The sequence below is a fragment of the Emydura macquarii genome, unplaced genomic scaffold (genome assembly GCF_026122565.2).
Source record: "Emydura macquarii macquarii isolate MOO-44397 ecotype Brisbane River unplaced genomic scaffold, CSIRO-AGI_Emac_v2 contig_2026, whole genome shotgun sequence".
In the NCBI taxonomy this organism is placed as follows: Eukaryota; Metazoa; Chordata; order Testudines; family Chelidae; genus Emydura; species Emydura macquarii.
The window spans coordinates 2,222-24,575 of NW_027132163.1; the positions used below are offsets into that span (position 1 = coordinate 2,222).

At 54.1% G+C, this 22,354-nt stretch overlaps 1 protein-coding gene and 1 non-coding gene across 2 annotated transcripts; one reads left to right on the forward strand and one right to left on the reverse strand.

Annotated features, from left to right (window-relative positions):
* Positions 1-524: 524 nt before the first annotated feature.
* LOC137159955 (HLA class II histocompatibility antigen, DQ beta 2 chain-like) lies at positions 525-1,087 on the reverse strand (the record flags this gene model as incomplete). The annotated part of the gene is made up of 2 exons (XM_067558424.1): positions 819-1,087; positions 525-631 (listed from the first exon to the last, which is right to left on the reverse strand). Coding segments are annotated over exons 1-2 (376 nt in total), but the record flags the coding sequence as incomplete, so codon positions are not given.
* Positions 1,088-1,612: 525 nt separating this feature from the next.
* On the forward strand, positions 1,613-1,802 carry LOC137159956 (U2 spliceosomal RNA). Its single transcript, XR_010921765.1, has one exon. It is a non-coding gene; the product is annotated as a U2 spliceosomal RNA (small nuclear RNA).
* Positions 1,803-22,354: the final 20,552 nt, after the last annotated feature.

The window sequence follows — 22,354 nt, forward strand, 5'->3', positions numbered from 1 at the left end:
TGCAAGTTATTACATGTTTTTTCCACAAGTTTATTCAAAAGGAGAAACAGTTAAGTAAGTAGAATAAGTAAGTCTCAAAGTTCAGGGTCAGGAGTTCTTTGATTTCTGGTGTGTTTCTCCAGTGAGTTTGGTCTCCAGATTTTTCAAAGGGGAAGTGTGTTTGTTTCATATCTAGAGAGGAACCGGCTGGTTTACAGACACTTCCAGCTGTGTCTGCAACAACCTGATGTTGTTGCAAGAAGAATTGGAGGGGAGGCCGTGAGAGCCACAACTGTAGCTTGTTAGAACTGGAAAGGTCTGGCTCAGATTTAATAGAAGCCAGGGGCTGGGATTAGCCCGGCACTTCCTGGACGTGGGCTGAGAGATCACCAGGAAGCTCCTCAGTCACTGGAAAACTTGATTTGTGGCTGAAGTGGAAGTAAATTGTGGGGAATCAAAATCTCAGTGAAATCCTCCAGTGGTGTGTCATCATGGCCCCACGGGGGGCCCATTTCCCGGTGCCGCCGCATCCCTGAGCCTTTCACCTTTCTTAATGTTCAGGTAGATGAGCAATTCCAGGACCATGAAGACCAACCCCAGCACGTAGCCCCTGACCTCAGCCAGCATCTTTCTTGCCCCTGGCAGAGTCAGCCTGCGCACTGTGAAAACAAGAGCACAGGTGGTTCTGGCTCAGCCCAGCCTCTGCATCCCTTTGTAATGTCCCGGCTCTCTGCCCTGAGGGGTGGGGATGAGGCTCTGAGATGGGTCCCTGAGGGGCTTCATAGAGCTAGGGGTGCCCCTGCAGGCTCAGGGATTGTCCCAGATTCAGAGTATCTTACCCCAGTAAGAGGGGCCCCCGCAGGCTGATGTGCTCCACCTGGCAGGTGTAGACATCCCTGGGGGCAGGGGTCATCTCCTGCATCCCCAGGATCTGGAAGGTCCAGTCCGTGTTCTGGAGCATCTCTGTGGGCACCAGCCCGGCCGGCTGCTCCTGCCTGTTCTTGAGCCACTTGATCTCGATCCCTGAGGGGTAAAACCCCGTCCCGGAGCAAACCAGCAGGTGGGGGTGGGGCCGGGACCCTGATTTCATGGGGGAAATTTTCACCATGGTCTGAACTGGGCTGCGGGGGGCGGGGAGGGAGAGAGAGAGCTGGGAAAGGGGTGAGAGGAGAGGGACTCAGAAAACAGATTCCAGCTCCAATTTTTACACCTTCCTTGGAAGGGGATTCCCAGAACCGAGGTCTCTGCTCAAGGTCTGTGCTAGATTCCAAGACCAGCAGGGACCATCGGGACTGTCTAGTTTGACCCCCTGTGCAGCACAGGGCAGTGCCCTGCCCCACGATGAGCCCTAGAGCAGATCTCAGAAAAACAGCCAGTCATGAGCTAAACATTGGCAGGCCCACGGCGCACACCAGGGTCTCTGTGAGGGCACCTGGCCAGAGGGAGACAGGGACAAGGCATGGAGTAAGGTCGGGGCTGATTGCACCCTTCCCTCCCAGCACTAGGATAGAACCCAGGCGTCCTGGCTCATGTGGCGCCTCGTGGAGTCGGACACCATCAGATGCTCCAGGGACATCTATATGGAGCACATCACTGGACACTGGCAGTATAAAGACGAATGGGCCAGAGCGCCATCGTGAATCGGCGGCGAGATGGGAATCAAAAGCCTTTCTCTGTTCTTATCAGTTTAATATCTGAGATGTTCTCGATTTGAGATCTCTATATTAAATGGATTTTTAAAACGGAGATGGAATAGGGGCTTGCTCCATCCACTCCACGCATCAGCCTGGTACTGCAGTACTTCCGGGAATGGTGCATCTTCCCTTGGGGAGAACAATCTGGTGAAAAACAGAGAAAATACTTGTCTACGACCCCTCCCTTCCCTCCTGGGACCGTACCGGGGCCTGTTCCCACCACGGAGGTCTCAGAACTGGGGGACAGACGCCCATAGAGGGGTCGATCTACCTGCATCTTTCAAAGGGTCCCCCCCAGCCATGCTCCATAGTTCACCCTTTCCCTTCCTGTCCACCCCACCCCCAGAGAGATCAAGGGGGGACCCTTGATTCCCGCTCCACCCTCTGCCTTCTCCCCTGCAACGTTCACTCCTGTGCTCCCCCAGCTTTGTCCCTGAGGCCGATCCCAGCAGGGCGAGGGCAGCAGCTCCATTACCCAGGCTGACGCCAGTTTCCAGGGGCTCCAGGATTGTGGCACGCGGCCCATTTGCCCAGGCTGGTCCCCAGGCCTCTCCATCACCTACAGCCCCTAGCTCAGCAGCTCCTGTTGGCAGAGCCCGGCGCTGGCCCGAGGACGGGGGCCGGTTCCAGCCCCACAGCGGCTGGGCTGCGGGGAGGGGGTGCCCCGCACTGCCTGGCTGGGGACGCAGACACGGAGCAGCAGGCAAGCTGGGCTGTGGATGCGGCAGGCTCTGACCTAGGAAGCCCAACCCCCGGACAGGATGCGGAGCCACTTGCGGGCAGCAGAGCCCCCCGGGCTGGTGCGTGTTTCAGCATCTGCTAAGCGAGCTCCTTGCTGGGCCGGGCCGGGCTCAATGGGGCTTTCTAATAATTCCAGCACAAGCCTCTGCCCTGGCTGGTGTGAGGGTCTGACTGTAGCCAGGGGAATATTTTAACACTGGATGGTGTGTGTGTGTGTGTCCAGGCAGGGGGCAGGAGGGCATCAGCCTTTATTGGCATTTACCAATAAAACTGTCACAGTTTCAGTGGCTCGGCTGGCCCCCCACTGTAGTTAGTTCCCAGGGGAGCACTGGTGACCCCCCCCAAGAGCAAAACACACTCACACACAGTCCCTCCCTCCCGTTAACACACTGGGCCTCACAGACGTGGCCTGGGTGCGATATCTGTCACACCTGGGCACAGGGCGGGGCTGTACAGGGGAATGGGCCCTTCACACACAGATCCCATGCTGGGCGCCTGGGAGTAGGGGCTGCCCCCCCAAGCCATGGGCCTGATCCCATCCTGGGGGGACCCTTGATTAGGAATGGCCGAATCTGGGGCTTTACCTGGGGTGACTGACTGACAGCACACTTTGGCTGGGCTCAGGGCAGAGGTGTTCCTCCCACCCTTCCATCCCAGAGCTGGATAGAACCCAGGAGTCCTGGCTCCCAGCCCTGTGCCCAGTGGGGTCCCCAGGCACCTCGGCCTTACCCAGTGTTTCATGAAGGGCTCGGCCAGCTCCCAGTCCTGCACTCGGCAGTCTCAGTCGTCCTGGCTGCAGATTATAGCGAGTGGAAAGCTGGGAACTATTTTACTCCTTGCCATCCACATGTGATTAATCTCTAATTGCCATTTAGTCGAGCCCCGCTCACCAGCTCACAAACACTGAGACCACTTTATCCGTGTTACCCGACACACACACTGAGTCATCAATGCCAGTACCAGCCACAGGCACAAACCAATATATTCTGAACGCGAGCGGCTTCCAGGCAGGATAACAGGAGGGCTGGGGTGCAGGGAACGGCCCGCGGCTTTGCAGGGTCGCCGCTGCCACGGCACCCGATTGCCCAGCCATTTGCTCTCTTCCTCCGCTTCTTTTGTCTGTTCATTGCCTTTCCCTTTCTTTCATCCCCCTGCTCTTAACTTTCCGCCTTTCTCTATTCCCCGCCCCTCCCTGTAACGGGTTCGCTCCCTGGCCCCGCTTCCCCAGAATGAGTCTCATGCAGAAGCGGAGGAAATTTGGTGCAGCGACATTTCGGATGGATTTTGTTTGACTGCTTCAAATAGCGCCATCAAGCGACTTTCCAGAGTTTCTCTGCTCACTTTCTGCTACAAAAGGGGGGTCCAGCCAGAGGAGCCAGGTGTGCAGGCGCATGTACAGATCTAGGTGTGAGCGGAGCATTGTGGGAGCGGAAGCAGGCGGACGATCCAGGCCCATTTGGCACCCCCCCACAGGCTTGGTGGTGAGAAGGAAGCCAGCCGGGACCGTGGTGTCAGCAGCCAGGGATGGCGGTCGGGGATTGCGGGGGGGCCGAGGCGCGCCCCACCATGTGCTGAGAGGTAGCGGCAGGGACTCAGTGACTCATACTTACCTGGCAGGGGAGACACCCATGGGACTTTCCTGGTACCAGAGGCACGGACTGCACCCCCGAAGATTTAATGATTGCAGACCAGGTCCCACCTGGAAACTCCATGGGGCCCAATAAGGCCATTGTTACGGCCATTGTCCCTGGGTCCAGCGTGGGGCTAAGTGCGCCATGGGCTCTGGCACTTTATGGAGGCATCGACTCGCCCGACGAGTGTCTGCCCTGGGAGACCCTGAGGCATCATCGGAGTCAGAGGCCCTGGACTTGGGGTACTGTGTATGTCCCCGGTCACGGGCACCCTTCCATGCCAGGGGCCGCCCCCTCAACACCTTTGACCTGAAGGACGATGAGGACTGCCTCCGTCACCACGAGCGGTGCCGATGAGCAGGATCGCGCTCTGAAGAGCTGGTGGTACCGGAGCGTTGTCTCGGTACCAACGATTTCCGGCGCCACTTGCCTTGCGGCTCTGGGGAAGCCTTTGGTGACCAAGATCGGTGCTGTCCCAAACTCCTCGGTACTGAGCCAGACTCCAGCGACCGGGTTCTGCGTTGTCTTAGTGCAGGAGAACTCTGCAGTGCCGGGGCTTCCTCCGACGACCAGGTTCTGCGCTGCCTGGATGTGGGAAAACTCCTCGGTGCCAGAGAGTGGGAACCGGAGCTGTCCGAGCGCCGCCTGGCAGACATTGACCAGTGCCACCTCCTGGCTTGCGCTGCCTCCAGTGCCAGGGATCGACATAGGTGCTGAGAGGGAGACTCCACATCCCGTGTCGGTGCAGGTTGGCTCGATGACACTGACCTGGAGCGACTACTAGGGGAGCGGCTCTGCTCTACCCTAGGTGACCGTCTGGTAGGAGATCTTCCTCCCCATACCGGGGATCTCCTCCGCCTTTCAGGGGGACCCAACGCGGGTTTCCTCTGTGACACTGGCCCCTTTGCCCTCGGCGGAGGAAGGGGGGAGGCCACATAGGCAAGGCCAACAAGGCTCTTGCCACCTGAAAAGCCTCCAGTGTCGACGGTGTCAGCAGGGGCACTCTCCCACTCCCAGGAGTCAGGGGAGGCCCCCAACAGGAGATGCAGGCACTGGAGAAAGAGTCTCAACGAGCCGATGTCGGTGTATCTCCGCACTCAACCCTGCCCGTACTGACGGCACAGGAGAGTGTCCTGCTCCGCGCGCTGCTTCCTCGTCTTCTTCAGTACCGGTGAAGTTGCACGGTGCCGATTTGCAGGCGGTGCTGACAGCGCGCTCAGCAGGTTGTCTTGGACGCCGGGCGGAGCGCTGCCTCCATCAGCACAGCTTTCAACTGGATTTCTCATGGCCTGACCCTGCAAAGTCCCAGCAGGGACTGCCTTATCTCTAACTACATTTAACACCATTTAACTAACTAAAACTAAACTCAGAGAAGGAACAAGTCCAAAGAAGGGGAATAGTACTTGCTGTGAGCAAGGCTAGTTCCAGCAACCGTCACGGGCGGAAAGAAGGGGCGCAGGGGCGGCAGCGCCTCATATACCGCGGCATGTGCGTGGGGCTCCAGGGGGCGCCAGAGCCGGCCCTACAGGATCTAAGGGCAAAAAAGTTCTGGGTAACCGTAGACGGAGGCGTGCACACACCTATAGTGGAATGGACATAAGCAAGCACTGGAAGAAGAACCAGTGAAGACAATAAGTAGAGCGAGAAGAGCAGCTGCACAACACGTCCATCTGGGCTGTTTATAACACATGGTCATTATGATACATGTGGAACTGAACAACCCGCTCTGACAGTTCTATGATTATTTTGTTAGGATAAATATTTTGCATTTCTTGAAATGACACCCTTGAAATACCAATGACGCCGTTTAGAGAAGTTAAATTTCAATGTACATGAAGTGAGTGAAGACAAAAAATAAATTTTAATTCCATTTCCAAAAATCTGCTTAGAGGCATGTTGTTGAAATGTAAATAAACATATTGACACATTGTTACGGGAATAACACTTTCTAAATTAGAACAATCTCTCTTTTTCCTCTCCAAATTTTACACTGAGATTTCACAGGGGTAGTATATTCTGACAGCAGTGACTGAGCCCCGTCCGTCACCATCTGCTACCCCTGGGCCAGGGGACGGGGAAGGTGAGGGGCAACAAACTGTGAAGGGGCAAAAGACAGGAGCTGTCTGTCCATATTTCCTACCAGTATCAGCCTGTGCTGGGAGCCGTTTGTCGTACTGCAATGGAATGGGGCAAACACATTGGGAGGGAGGAAAAGCTGCTTGGGCTCCTTCCGGAGAGTAGGTCCCACCTCCCCCAGCCTGGCCCCTCGTTCACTCTCACCCCCCTTCCCCTGCCCTAGCTACCGAATCCCCTCCCCCAGCTCTCCCCACTCTCCCATTGTTCTAGGACCAGTTCCCGCCCAGGCTGAGGCTGCAGCGCAAAGCGGCCCGTACAGCAGGGCCCTGGCGCTCCCACCCCTGCCCCCGCGCTGCCCCCTGGGGCTGTTTCACTCCCCGCCATGGGCAGAGACTCAGGGGCTCTTCCTCCATGGGCCTCTCTCCCCTCCCCCCTCATTACATCCCCCCAGAGTCTTCCTCATGTCAGCTGGGCTCTTCCCTTCCTGATGCTACCGCGCCCTCCCCGTCCCCACCTTCAGCCTCCACCTCTGACATTTCCCCCACCCAACCCAGACACCCCCTGCCCTGCCCCATAACTCAGCAGCCGGCTCCTCCTAACCCCCTTCTGCACCCCTCTCCCCTCCCCCATCTGACAGGCCTGGTGCTGAGAACTGAGGGGTGGGTGGCGGGGGGGGGGGCAGGTGGGTGATGCCCTTTAGACCCTCCCCTGGGCACAGGCCTGGGGGCTGCTCAGCGCTGGGAGGGGACAGTCTCTGCCGCGGGTGTCGCTGTCAGGGACAGAGATTCCCTCCGGCCTGGGCTGGGACCGGGCAGATGATCAGGGGAGCCGCGTTTTCACCCCCAGCAGTATAACCAGTATAGAAATAAGGGCGAAGCGTCCCGGAGAAGATGTCGGTGAAAGTGAAGAGCTGGGACCTGTCAGTGACATTGTAAAATGAGACCTCGCCCGCCTCATAGTCCAGGAAAATCCCCACCCGGCTGGGCTTGACGCTCACGGGGAGGGGAGTCGGGGCGGAGGTGCCGGCCTTGTATCCCCCATCCCTCAGCCACATGGCCCAGTATCCATTCCTAGGTGTGAATGTGACCCACCCCTTCCTGCTCACAGATTCCCTACAAACCCCCAGAGCCCATCTCGTCTTGTCTCCCACCTCCACCTCCCAGTAACGCCTCCCGCCCGGGAACCCCTCAGCGCCCAGCACACAGGGACAATAATAAAATCTCTCAGGATTGTCAGGCAGATCCTGGCGTGTGTCTCCGTGTCTCACACGTTTCCGATCCTCAGACAGGACGAGTTCGGGATGAGCCGTGTCTCGATCCAGAGTCACGTCCACTGGGGAGAGAGTCACAGAGTCAGGGCCGGGGCAGGGGCTGGTCAAGGGGATCAAAGGGAAATTAACCTGCGTCCCCATTAATCGCTGGGGGGGGGGGTTGTTGCCCGTTAAGGGGAGTCAGGGCCCATGTGCCCATGGGAGCGAACTTGAGGGGAAGGAGAGCAGGAGCGGGGGAGGGGTGGGAAGGTGTCAGTGGGGGCAGGGCAGGGGAGGGCAGCCCAGGGACGGGGGGAGGGGGGACAGGCTGATGCTGGCAGAGGCAGAGGAGGGGCAGAGGGGAGGGGCAGGCACAAGGGCAGTGGGGGGAAGGAAAGGAGCAGGCACCAGGAGGACAGAGGGGGGTGGAGGGAGGGGCAGGTCCCAGGGGCACAGGGAAGTAAGGGAGGGGGGGCACCAGGGGACAGAGGGGGGTGAGGCAATGGGGTGGCTCCAAGGGGCAGGGGAATGAGGAGAGGGGGGCTCTAGGGGGCAGAGGGGTGTGAAGAGGAGGGTCAGGTGCCAGGGGTGGGGAGGAGGAGTGGGGCAGGCACCAGGGGCACAGAGTGAGGCAGGAGCCGGGGGCAGCGGGGATGTCTAGGGCAGGGGTGATCACCGGAGGGCAGAGCGAGGGCTGGGGCAGGTGCCAGGGGGCAGAGTGGGGTGAGGGGAGGGGTGGGTGTCGGGGAAGCTAAGGGGGAAGAGGAGTCCCAGGGAGGCAGAGGGGGAGTGAAAGGAGGGGCTGGCCCCAGAGGACTAGAGGGAGCGGTAGAAGGGGCAGACACAAGAGGCAGATGGGGAGAGTGGTAGGCACCAGGGGCAGAGAGTTGTGAGGGAATAGGGGGCTCCAAGGGGCAGGGAAGGAGGAGGGGGTGGGCTCCAGAGGGCAGAGGGGCAGTGAAAGGTGGGGCTGACTCCAGGACACTAGAGGGGGTGAGGGAAGGGGCAGGCAGGCGGGGCAGAGGGATCTCAATGGGAGCGGCGCACACCAGGGGGGCCAAGGATGGGGCAGGGGAATGCACAGGTGACAAGGTGACAAGGGGGGTGAGGTGAGGGGCAGGCACAAGGGGTCCAGAGGGGAGAGAGGGGAAAGGCAGACCCCAGGGGCACCAGGGGAGCAAGGAAAGGGGCAGTCGTTAATGGGGAGAAAGTGAGGATAGTAGGGGTGGGTGCCAAGTGTACGGGGGTGGGGCGAGTGGAGGGGCTGGCACCAGGAGGGCTGAGGGGGTGAATGGTGGGGTGGCTGCAAGGAGGGCAGAGGGGGGGAGGGTCGGGTACTGGGGGTAGAATGGGGGGATGATGGGCAAGGGAGTACAAGGGGGGCAGAGAGAGGGATGTGGCAAAGGGCAGCCTTATGGGGTCAGAGGGTAATGGAGTGGGGGCACCAGGGAGGAAGAGGGTGGATGAGGGGAGGGGTGGGACCCAGAGGGTAAAGGGGCTGAGGGGAGGCACAGACAGCAGGGGGCCCAATGTGGGGCAAGAGAAGGGGCGGGCACCAGGGGGCAGATGGGGTGAGGGAAGAGAGGGGCCCCAGGGGCTCAGTGGAGTGAAGGGAGGGGCTGGCACCAGGGGACGGGGGTGGGGAGTGAAGGGTCAGGGGCTGGTGGGGGATGTGGAAGGTGGTGGGGTGTGGGGTGCAAGGGAAGGGGCAGGCACCAGGGGGCGAGGGGAGGGTCTTGTGGCATTGGGTGATCGAGGGCTGTGGGATGTGGGAGCTGCAGGGTGGTGGTGCCGGAGCAGAGGGAGCCTGGGAGTGAGATGGGGAGCTCCGGGCTAGCAGGGCCCATTCACCACCATGCAGGCACTGGCTGTGGGGGTCACTGCCGGAGGGGGGAGGGTAGATCCTGCTTGGCATGGTTGGTACCTGGGGCAGCCCCAGGGCAGAAGCCTGCGGGGGCTGGGTGCTCTCCTGGGGTGGGTTGGGCAGACTGTGCTGGGGTGAGGCGGGGTATGTGGAGCAGGCAGATGTCCTGGTTTTTTGGACCTCAGAGGTGGCAACCCTAACAGGCCCCCCAGCGGTGTTTGTGTGACGCTCCTGCCCGCCCCCCTCCCTCCCCCAGCTCTGTGCGGTAAGATACCCCGGAGTGCAGGGAGCCCTGGGCCAGTGGTGCTGCAATGTGTGTGCATGGCCCTTGGGCTCTCTGACTCCTCCTGGAGCTGCCCCAGATTCTCCCAGCATGCACCAGTGCACACACACAGCTCAGCCACAGCTGTGAGGCAGAAAAGGTGCCGTGTGGGCACAATTTGCTGTAACTGGGTCTGGGGAGTGTCACAAACTGGTTATAAAAACCATCTGCTCTTGCAATGGGGACAGGGCCTTCATTGCCCCAAACCCATGAAGACACAGGACAGCTCTTGTCTGGTCATGTTATGCTAGCAACGAATTACTAAAGCTCAATCTGAGCATGCAAATCCTGGGAAGAGAGAGCTGGGCAGTTCAGTGCCAGTTATGGCCAGGTGAGAATGTCCGTCCTGCAGACCCAGCTACCGCCCTGGACAGCTGACAGTAGGGTCAGTATTACGTCACCAATCAGCCCTTTCCCACAGGGGGCGTGTCCCTGCCCTGCAATAAACCCGGGTGTCGTCTGCCCCTTTCCATCTGCCCCAGTGACATTGTTGCTTCTAGCCTATTGAATGTCATAGGATAATGCTTTGTGCAGGGACAGGAGCAGAGAGCCCCCAGGGGGAGGAGGGTCTCACCCTGGATAAAAGATCAGAGGGATGTACAGTACCTGCGTAGAGCTGGGCGATTCTCCAGCCTGCAATCAAGCACAGACAGAGGGGTGAGAACGCCCCGAACACAGACAGGCTGAGCAGGAGAGAATGTCAGCAGGGTGATACTGGGGGGAATGGAACTTACTGATCTCAGCCAGGAGTTTATCTAAAAAGAAAACAAAGAGAAACGCGTCAATATCACATGATCTCACCAGGGGAAGCGAGTCAAAAAGGCCTTAAAGCAGGGAAGTTAAAATCCTTAGACTGGCCTGGAGGCTACGTCAGCAACCAGAGCCTGGCACCCCCTGGGCAACAAAGGCATCAGCGAGGGAGAAATACAGTAACCCTGTTTGGCCACCTGGCCGTTTGCAACAGGTTGTTAGAGCCAAACAGGGATCCCTCAGCACATGGCAGATATTAACCCAGTGAGCCAGGAGAAAGGAGCGTGCAGTGCAGCAGGTGACGTGTGTGATGGGAATTAGGAGGCTAGACTGGAATTAGCAGAGTGAACGGCCTGAAATATAAATCAAATACTAGGGAATCATTTCAGTCCATCAGAATCTATCTGTGGTCAATCGATGGGTCCCTGGTCCAGCAGGGGATAAAGGGAGCAATTGTGGAGGATGAGGACAATGCTGAGAGACTAACTGATTTCATTGCATCCATTTTACCACAGAGGGTGCAGGGGAGAGACCTGCCCTGGAGCGGCTCTTTTCAGGAAATAAAGATCAGGGATTGAGATGTGAAGAGGAGATATTGGAACAAACTGATCAATGGAAGAGCCAGCAGCCACCAAGAGCAGAGGAGATCTCTCCCTATCATCTGCTGGGAGAGCAATGCAGCAGAGCACAGACAACCCAGGGAGGTTATGGAGAGTGTTGTGGACAACTTCCTGGTGCAAGTGCTGGAGGAACCTACTAGGGGCCGTGCTCCTCTTGACCTGCTGCTCACAAACAGGGAAGATTTGGTAGGGGAATCAGAAGTGGGTGGTAACCCGGGCAGCAGTGACCATGAGATGGTCGAGTTCAGGATCCTGACAAAAGGAAGAAAGGAGAACAGCAGGATACGGACCCTGGACCTCAAAAAAGCAGAGTTTGACTACCTCAGGGAGCTGATGGGCAGGATCCCCTGGGAGCCTAATATGAGGGGGAAAGGAGTCCAGGAGAGCTGGCTGTATTTTAAAGAAACCTTTTTCAGGGCACAGGAACAAACCATCCCGATGTGCAGAAAGAATAGCAAATGTGGCAGATCAACAGCTTGGCTTAACAAAGAAATCTTCAGTGAGCTTAAACATAAAAAGGAAGCTTATAAGAAGTGGAAGCTTGGTCAGATGACTAGGGAGGAGTATAAAAATACTGCTCGAACATGCAGGAGTGAAATCAGGAAGGCCAAAGCACAACTGGAGTAACAAGTAACAAGAAGGTCAGGGAAAGTGCAGCCCCTTACAGAATGGGGGAGGCAACCTAGTGAGAGATGATGTGGAAAAAGCTGAAGTACTCAATGCTTTATTTGCCTCTGCCTTCACAGACAAGGTCAGCTCCCAGACTACTGCACTGGGCAGCACGGAATAGGGAAGAGGTGAGCAGCCCCCAGTGCTGAAAGAACAGGTTCAGGACTATTTAGAAAGGCTAGACACGCACAAGTCCATGGGGCTGGATGAAATGCATCTGAGGATGCTGAGGGAGTTGGCTGATGTGGTTGCAGATTGGGGGAGGTCCCGAATGATTGGAAAAAGGCAAATATAGGGCACATCTTCAAAAAAGGTAAGGAGGAGGATCCGGGGAATTACAGACTGGTCAGATTCACCTCAGTCCCCGGAAAAATCATGGAGCAGGTCCTCAAGGAATCCATTTTGAGTCAGCACTTGGAAGAGAGGAAGGTGATCAGGAACAGTCAGCATGGATTCACCAAGGGCAAGTCATGTCTTACCAACCTGATTACCTTCTATGATGAGATGACTGGCTCTGTGGGTGTGGGGAAAGCAGTGGATGTGATATACCTTGACTTTAGCAAAGTTTTGATACGGTCTCCCATAATATTCTTATAGGTAAGTTAAAGAAGTACGGGTTGGATAAATGGAGAATAAGATGGATAGAAAGCTGGCTAGACCACTGGGCTCAACGGGCAGTGATCAATGGCTCCATGTCTAGCTCGCAGCCGGTAACAAGTGGAGTACCCCAGGGGTCAGTGCTGGGACTGGTTTTGTTCAACATCTTCATTAATGATCTGGAGGATGGGATAGATTGAACCCGCAGCAACTTTGCAGATGACGCTACATTGGGGGAAGTGATAGATATACTGGAGGGCAAGGATAGGATACAGAGTGACCTAGACAAATTAGAAATCTGATGAGGTTCAACAAGGACAAGTGTAAAGTCCTGCACTTTAGATGGAAGAATCCGATGCACTACTACAGACTGGGGACCACCTGGCTGGGCAGCAGTTCTGCAGAAAAGGACCTGGGGGTTACAGTGGACGAGAAGCTGGATATGAGTCAAAAGTGTGTCCTTATTGCCAAGAAGGCGAATAGCATACTGGCTGCATTAGTAGGAGCAGTGCCAGCAGATCGAGGGAAGTGATTATTCCTCTCTATTCGGCTCTGGTGAGGCCTCATTTAGAGTATTGTGTCCAGTTTTGGGCCCCCCACTACAGAAAGGATGTGGACAAATTGGCAAAAGTCCAGCGGAGGGCAACAAAACTGATGAGGGGGCTGGAGCACAAGACTTATGAGGAGATGTTGAGAGAACTAGGCTTGTTTAGTCTTCAGAAGAGAAGAATGAGGGGGATTTGTTAGCAGCCTTTAACTACCTGAAAGGGGGTTCCAGGGAGAATGAAGCTAGGCTGTTCTCAGTGGTGGCAGATAACAGAAGTAGGAGCAATGGTGTCAAGTTGCTGTGGGGGAGATATAGGTTGGATATTAGGAAAAACTCTTTCAATAGGAGGGTGGTGAAGAACTGGAATGGGTTACCTAGGGAGGTGGTGGAACCTCCATCCTTCGAGGTATTTAAGGTCTGGCTTGACAAAGCCCTGGCTGGGATGATTTAGTCGGGGTTGGTCCTGCTTGGAGCAGGGGGTTGGAGTAGATACCTCCTGAGGTTCCTTTCAACGCTCATCTATGATTCTATAAGATCCCTGCCAGATTACAAAGCTCAGGAGCTGTCAAATGAGGTCAGAGTGATATGACAGAGCTGCTAACAATAATGTGCATCTCTCATTAAAATCAGCTGCTATTCTGGAGCCTCGGAGGTTTGGGAATGTTGTAGCCAGCTTTACAATTTGGTAGGAGTGATCCTGAGAATTACAGCCCAGTGAGCCTTACGTCAGTACATGCTGAACTGGCTGAAACAATAACTACAATAGAAATCTAAACCAGCTCTATGACAATGATAGGATAAGGTCTGACTAACAGAGCTGGAAAGGAAACCTGTGTCCCACTAATGTATTACATTGCTTTGAGTATGTCAGTTAAATAATGCACAGAGGAGAACCCAATGGTATAATTTACATGGACTTTCAAAAAACCTTTAACAAAGTTCTTCACAAAAGGTTATTAAGGAAACTAAGTCATCATGGGGGTGAGGGGCAAAGCAGAGCCTTGGATCAGAAACCAACTAAAAGACAGAAAACCGAGAGTAGGAATAAATGGTAAATTTTCATATGGAAGAAGGTGAGCAGTGGGGTCCCGCAACGTTGGCTATTTGGACTGCTGCTGGTTAGAATATTTATCAGTCACTTGGAAAAAGGGATAAGATGAGAGGTGGCAAAATTTGCAGATGACATATAATTATTTAGGTCAGACAAGACCGGAGAAGACAGAATTATTTCAGAGGGACCAAGCCTGGCTAACATGGCGACTGATGAAATTCAGTGTTGATCAGTGTACGGGAAGGCACATTGCAGGAACAATTAGAGCTATTCAGACAGGTTATAGAGATCTAAATTAACTGTAACTACTCAGAAAAAAGACCCAGGCATCACTGTACACAGCTCCATGAAGATCTCTGCTCAATGTGCAGCAATGGATTAAAGAATGAAGAGTTCGGATGCAGCAGAAGGAACAGGACAGAAAAAGTTTCTTACACATTCCCTCACCTGGGCACCGTGTGCAGTGCTGGTCACATCATCTCCGAACAGATAACACAGAGATGGGCAATAACAATGATTAAAGCCTGAAGGCAAGTTCATAGAACGAGTGATTTTAAAGGTGGGACATTTTAATTTAGATGGGAGATTTGACAGAGAAATACAAAATAGAGAGAGAGAGAGAGAAATTGGGTGCTCGGACCTTTCTTCTTTCCTAAGACAAGAACAAGAGGACACTCACACTGAAAAGCAGCAAATTTCAAAGTGTAAGAGGAAATGCTGTTTTTATAGGATGCACAATTAACCTGTGGAACAACTTGCCACAAGATAAGCTTGAGGCCAAGTGATTAGCAGGAGTAAAATGAAAGGACGTTTACATGGGTAATGAGAACATACAGATTTATACTGGGTAGGATTAAATAAATAAAACAGACAAGCAAAGAAAAAAACCCAAATGGAGAAAGGATTCAGAAAGGTGGAGGCATTGATATGGAAATGTGACTATCTAGAGTTATCACAGTTCTCAAAAACACAGGCATTCTGGATGGGAGAGACGCCCCCTCCTGCTTCAGGGTACAAGGCAAACACTAGCTGAGGGGGGTCAGGAGGGAACTTTCCCTGGGAGCAGATTCGTCCATCATTGGCCACTAGGGTTTCTTGCACCTTCTCCTGAAGCAGCCAGTCCTGGGATGGCCACTGTCAGAGACAGGATCCCAGACCAGATGGGTCTGGGTCTGATTTGCTCTGGCAGCTCCTGTGTTCATAAAAGCTTCAGTTTTAGAGTCTGATACAGCACAACACTTGCACACGCTGAACTGGGCTGGATTGACTCATGGGCCTAAAGTCCAACATGTGCTTAACTACCCTGCTGAATCGGGGCCTTAGTGAATCCATATTAAAAACCTGTTTAAATAATTATCCTCAAATCAAACCAGCTTCTTTAAAGATAAAGCTCTTGTGAAAATCATCTATTATTATTGGCTGAGGAAAGGGAAGTCCCACAGACAACCCGATGGCATTTCTGTCTGTCTATCTGTGTGTAACGTGATAACACGTCCCATCTGCTCCAAAGTGTCAGGACATGTTTTAGACACCAGTGGGCAGAGCCTTCCTCATTTTGGTGAAAAATGGAAAACTTTGAAGCCTGATTTACACGAAAATCTCAGGACACAGGGTGAGGCAGTGACCTCAGGGTTAGGATTAGGATTTAGGGTGAAGGTCAGGGGTCCCTCATCCCACTCCAGCCATCCCCCAGACAGGCTTCTCATCCCCAGTCATGCCAGACACCTCCCCTCCCTGACCCCAGCCCCACTCAGAACCCGACTGATTTTGGTGAAAATCAGAAAATGGAAAAGCCGGATTTTACTGGAAATAGATTTTCCAATTTTCACCCAAGTCGCTATGGATCTGCCCAGAGTGGGGGTGGGGTGGGAGGGACCTGGCCACAGGGGCTGAGGGCTTGTCCTGGGGGTGCAGCTCTGCCTACATGAGTAACAAAGTGGGTGCCCCGCCCTGTATTACAGCTGTGCCTAGAGGCCAGGCCAGGCCAGTGCTGGGCTCTGCACAGACGTGGAGCAGTCGCCAGTCCCTGCCCCGAAGAGCTGCCAGTCTAACCAGACACGACAGGCCCAGGGCGGGGGAAGGGGCAGGACACACAAGCAGAGTGAGCAGAGCGATGGTGCAAATGGCACGTCCCTGCCACCCTTTAACAATCACACTGCGCTGGGCAGGGGGAGGGAAGAGCTACACGGAAGGGGAGGGGGAGGGGAGCAGGGCAGGGGTGGGGGAGGTTGGGGTGACAGGACTGGATGTAAGGGGGTCGGAGCCAGCAGCCAATCAGCACAGAGAGAAGATGGGCGAGTGACACTGTGACAAGCAGCGTGATGACATCATCAGCCACCGCGTCCCTTCTGCCTGCCAGGGGCACCCCGGGGGTGTGAAGTGCTGCAGCAGCTCCCAGCATGGGCACGTCGCTGGGCCACGGTCGCAGAGTGACCCCAAACCTGCTCCCTCCCCTGCCGTGTGGGAGCAATAAACCCCCTGGGTTCAGTGCGTGGGGGCTGGGCAGGCCCGGTGATGGTGGGGGCAAAGGGGCAATTGCCCAGGGGCAGCTAACAGAAGTAGGGAGTTTGCCTGGGAGTTCGCCTGAGGAGAGAGCCCACAGCAGGTTTTTGCCTCTCAGACGTTGCTGAGCACAAAATACAGCATCTGAAGAGGCTCTCAGAGGAAAGATATGGAGAGTGAGTGATCTGTTGTTGTCACCTGCACTGGATGTGCTATGTTTGTCTTCCTCCCACAGGATAGAGAGGACTTCATCTGACCAAGTGCAGGCTGGTTTCCTTACTGGAAGAGAAGGTTAAAGGACTAGAGGCCCAAATATCAACCCTGCGTTGCATTAAAGAAAACGATGTCTTTTTCCATCGGGCACAGGCACAGTGTAAAGAAGATTCAGAAAAGGCCGGGCCGGCGAAACTGAGGAACGGGGAAGAAAATTGGCAGCGTGTGACCTCCCGAAGAAAGAGAACCCATGTGCTCACCATGCAGATAGAAGTAAGGAATCGTTTTCATCCTCTCTGCACAAGTACTACGGCAGAGAATGATTTGGAGAACCCTTCGGAGGGAATGGATCAGAAGGAGACCTGTTTGATCAAAAGGCAAGGGATGCATTCTCCTAGGGACGGGGGTTCCACGACCACCATTTCCAAGAGGAAGAGAAGGGTGATGGTGATCGGGGACTCCCTCCTAAGGGGGACGGAGTCATAGAGTATCTTTGCAGACAGGCTGGCTAACCTAGTGAGGAGGGCTTTAAACTAGGTTCGACGGGGGACGGGGACCTAAGCCCGAAGGTTAGTGGGGAAGAGGGACACCACAAGGAAGCAGAAGGAGGAGGATGCAGCAGGGGAGGCGTCCTGATTCATACTGTGAAAGTAGGGCAATCGGCTACTTATCTCAAGTGCCTGTACACAAATGCAAGAAGTCTGGGAAACAAGCAGGAGGAACTGGAAGCCCTGGCACAGTCAAGAAACTACGACATGATTGGAATAACTGAGACTTGGTGGAATAACTCACACGACTGGAGCACTGTCATGGATGGGTATAAACTGTTCAGGAAGGACAGGCAGGGGCGAAAGGGTGGAGGAGTTGCACTGTATGTAAGAGAGCACTATGATTGCTCTGAGCTCCAGTATGAAACTGGAGATAAGTCAGTTGAGTGTCTCTTGGTTAAGCTTAGAAGCAAGAACAATAAGAGTGATGTCATGGTGGGTGTCTGTTACAGACCACCAGACCAGGAGGATGAGGTAGATGAGGCTTTCTTTACTCAACTAGGGAAAGTTTCCAGTTCATAGGACCTGATTCTCATGGGGGACTTCAATCACCCCGACATCTGCTGGAAGAGCAATACAGCAGAGCACAAACAATCCAGGAAGTTTTTGGAGAGTGTCGCAGACAATTTCCTGGTGCAAGTGCTAGAGCAACCAACTAGGGGCCGTGCTTTTCTTGACCTGCTGCTCACAAACAGGGAAGATTTGGTAGGGGAAGTAGAAGTGGGTGGCAACCTGGGCAGCAGTGACCATGAGATGGTCGAGTTCAGGATCCTGACAAAAGGAAGAAAGGAGAACAGCAGGATACGGACCATGGACTTCAGAAAAGCAGACTTTGACTCCTTCAGGGAGCTGATGGGCAGGATTCCCTGGGAGGCTAATATGAGGGGCAAAGGAAGCCAAAGAGCTGGCTGTATTTTAAAGAAACCTTATTGAGGGCACAGGAGCAAACCATCCCGATGTGCAGAAAGAATAGCAAATATGGTAGGTGCCCAGCTTGGCTTAACAAAGAAGTCTTTGGTGAACTTAAATGCAAAAAAGAAGCTTACAAGAAGTGGAAGCTTGGTCAGATGACTAGGGAGGATTATAAAAATACTGCTCGAACATGCAGGAATGAAATCAGGAAGGCCAAAGCGCAATTGGAGTTGCAGCTAGCAAGGGACGTGAAGGGGAACAAGAAGGGTTTCTACAGGCATGTTGCCAACAAGAGGAAGATTAGGGAAAGTGTGGGCCCCTTAGAGAATGAGGGAGGCGACCTAGTGACGGAGGATGTGGAGAAAGCTGAGGTACTCAATGCCTTTTTTGCCTCTGTCTTCACAGACAAGATCAGCTCCCAGACTACTGTACTGGGTGGCACAGAATGGGAAGGAGGCGAACATCCTGCAGTGCTGAAGGAACAGGTCCAAGACTATTTAGAAGGATTAGACATATACAATCTGAAGGAGTTGGCTGGGGTGATTTCAGAGCCATTGGCTATTATCTTTGAAAGCTCGTGGCAACAGGGGGAGGTCCCTGAGGACTGGAAAAAAGCAAATATAGTGCCCATCTTCAAAAAAGGGAGGAAAGAGGATCCAGGGAACTACAGACCAGTCAGCCTCACTTCAATCCCTGGAAAAATCATGGAACAGGTCCTTAAGGAATCCATTTTAAGGCACTTGGAAGAGAGGAAGGTGATCAGGAACAGTCAACACGGATTCACCAAGGGAAAGTCATGCCTGACCAACCTGATTGCTTTCTATGATGAGGTGACTGCCTCTGTGGATGTAGAGAAGGCGGGGGATGTGATATACCTTGACTTTAGCAAAGCTTTTGATACTGTCTCTCACAGTATTCTGATCAGCAAGTTAAAGAAGTATGGGTTGGATGAATGGACTATAAAATGGATAGAGAACTGGCTAGAGTATAGGGCTCAACGAGCAGTAATCAATGGCTCCATGTCTAGCTGGCAACCAGTCACAAGAGGAGTGCCCCAGGGGTCGGTCCTGGGGCTGGTTTTGTTCAACATCTTCATTAATGATCTGGAGGATGGGGTAGATTGTACTCTCAGCAAGTTTGTGGATGACACTAAGCTGGGGGGAGTGGTAGATACCCTGGAAGGTAGGAATAGGATACAGAGTGACCTAAACAAACTGGAGGATTGGGCCAAAAGAAATCTAATGAGGTTCAACAAAGAAAAGTGCAGAGTCCTCCACTTAGGAAGGAAGAATCCCATGCACAGCTATAGACTGGGGACCGACGAGCTAGGCAGCAGCTCTGCAGAAAAGGACCTGGGGGTAACAGCGGATAAAAAGCTGGATATGAGTCAGCAGTGTGCCCTGGTTGTCAAGAAGGCTAATGGCATATTGGGCTGCATTAGGAGGGGCATTGCCAGCAGGTTGTGGGAAGTGGTTATTCCCCTCTATTCGGCATTGGTGAGGCCGCATTTAGAATATTGTGTCCATTTTTGGCCCCCCACTACAAAAAGGATGTGGACAAGTTGGAGAGAGTACAGCGGAGGGCAACCAAAATGATTAGGGGGCTGGAGCACAGGACTTATGAGGAGAGGCTAAGGGAACTGGGCTTGTTTAGTCTGCAAGAGAGAAGAATGAGGGGGGATTTGATAGCGGCCTTTAACTACCTGAAAGGGAGTTCCAGGGAGGATGGGGCTAGGCTGTTCTCGGTGGTGGCAGATGACAGAACAAGGAGCAACGGTCTCAAGTTGCAGGGGGGGAGGTCTTGGTTGGACATTGGAAAAAAGTTTTTCCCTAGGAGGGTGGTGAAGCACTGGAATGGGTTACCTAGGGAGGTGGTGGAATCTCCATCTTTCGAGGTTTTTAAGCTGCGGCTTGACAAAGCCCTGGCTGGGATGATATAGCTGAGGTTAGTCCTGCCTTGAGCAGGGGGTTGGACTAGATACCTCCTGAGCTCCCTTCCAATTCTAATATTCTATGATTCTATGAAAAGGGCCGAGGCAGAGGGATCGATACCATAGGCCACGGGTGAAGCTTCCCCTTGGGGAGGCTTGTTCCCTGGCCTGCCTCTTCTGCCCGCGGACCTGCCCTCACTCCACCTGCCCTTCCCCAGGCCTCACCCTCCGTCCTCGTCCCTTCCCTCTTGGCCTGCTCGCCCCCATGTCCCTCCCTCCCACACCCACTCGGCGAGTCTCCACCCTGCTGCTCCTTTCTCACAAGGTCCCTGTCCCTCTTCCCTCCTCCTGCCCTCTCCCCTCTTGGCCCCCTCTTCTCTTCCACAGCACCCCTTCCCCACTCAGCCGCCCTGCTGCACATCCCTCCTCCGCACTCACCCCTCCCCCCGCCATCAACTTCTGACAAAATCTGAGATTCCCCCTCCACATCACAGTGAACCAAGGGACCGACCGTACCTTTCTCTGCACGATGCGCCGCTGCAAGTCAATGACAGGAGAGGGGTGTTACAAGGGTGAAGATTTAACTTCAATTAGTGCAAACTCACAGAGTCATTTTTCTCCTGGTAGAAGCTAGAACACACACAGGCTCTGCCCAGCTATTCCTGCTGCCAGCGTTATCCTGGGGACACAGCGCCTAGTGCAGTTAAAATGCTGAGTAAATGGCTGTCTCCTGTCCCTATCGGCTGCATGAAGGGAGGCCCCACACTGAACTTGATGGTGTTTCTGTCTGTCTGGATTGGGCATGTTCTAGGCATCACTGGGCAGAACCCCTTCCCCACTCAGCCATCCTGCCGCCATGTCCCTCCCCCCCACCATCAACTCCTCAGGAAGTCTGAGATTCCCCCTCCCATTCCACTGAACCAAGGGACCGACCGTACCTTTGTCTGCATGATGCGCCACTGCAAGTCAATGACAGGAGAGGGGTGTTACAAGGGAGAAGATTTAACTTCAATTAGTGCAAACTCACAGGAGTCATTTTTCTGCTGGTAGAAGCTAGAACACACACAGGCTCTGCCCAGCTATTCCTGCTGCCAGCGTTATCCTGGGGACACAGCACCTAGTGCAGTTAAAATGCTGAGTAAATGGCTGTCTCCTGTCCCTATCGGCTGCGTGAAGGGAGGTCCCACACTGAACTCGATGGCGTTTCTGTCTATCTGTCTGGAATGGGATAACTTCTGAAAACTGCATCCATCAACTCCAGTGTTTCAGGGCATGTTCCAGGCGTCACTGGGCAGAGCCCTCCTGATTTGGGTAAAAACTGGAGAACTGTAAAAACCTGATTGCTGCTAATATCACGGTTTCATCCTTCAGGATATGAAGTGACGCCATGACCTCAGGTTTAGGGTTAGTGTTTAAGGTGAGGGTGAGGTCATAAGTGACATTAAAGGTGGCTTTAAACCCCGCCTCTCCCCCCACATCCTCCTGATCCTGGGTGCTCCGGGTTCCAAAGCAGCCCCCGCTGTAACCCAGAACCTGTCTGCAGGTGAAGGTTACACCAGCGTAAGGTAAGGTGGGAATTTAAACCGCTCTGGTCACACCGGTATAACGCCCCAGGGCAGTGCTCTTATTCCCTAGTAGGAGTGAGGTTTTCTGGCTTAGCTTGTGCCTTTAGTTACTGCAGCTTTGGGTGCCTGTGGGCAGCAGCACGGCCCAGGATCTCGGCAGCTCTGTACGCTGTGGCTCCATCCCGACATGCCCTTCTTGTTCCCAGTCCCATCTCCCGCACACCCCACAACAGGGCTTGTGAGTGGGTCCTCAGAGGCACCTGAAGCTGTTCTCTGCACTGCCTGCGCTGGAGGAATCCTCACCTGGCTGGATCCAAGCCCTTTGAAGCCCTTTTACGCTGCTCTGGTTCTTTTAACGAACACAGTGGGGGTGGGGTGGGGGAGAAAATCCCACCCTCCATTTATTAAAATGTGTCCAGCCCTTATGGGTGTGAAGGTGGCACTGAGCAAGTGACCTGGGTGTAACCAGTGAACCAGCCCCGAGAGATCTGCCTGAGTCTGCAGACAGCGCTGTTTGCTGCTCACAGACATCACAGTGGGGCTGGGATGCTGAACTCAAGGCTCATCGATGGCAATTTAATTGTCACCATTTATAATTATCTCACTGCTGATCATTTTAGCAGAAACACCCAGCTCATGTGCTTCTCCTTCCCTGCTGGATGTAAGGGCAGGTACTGGGGAGGGGGCGGGGTAGTGGGGCAATGGCCCAGACACTGACTTTTCTCACTTCCAGTTCAGATTGCAGAGTCTCTAGGGCAGTAGCTTTCAACCTTTTTTCATTTAAGGACCACTAAAAAATTTCAAATGCTGGTGAGGACCCCTCTGGAAATCTTAGACATAGTCTGTGAACCTCCAGTGATGTATGGACCACAGGTAGAAAACCACTGCTCTAGG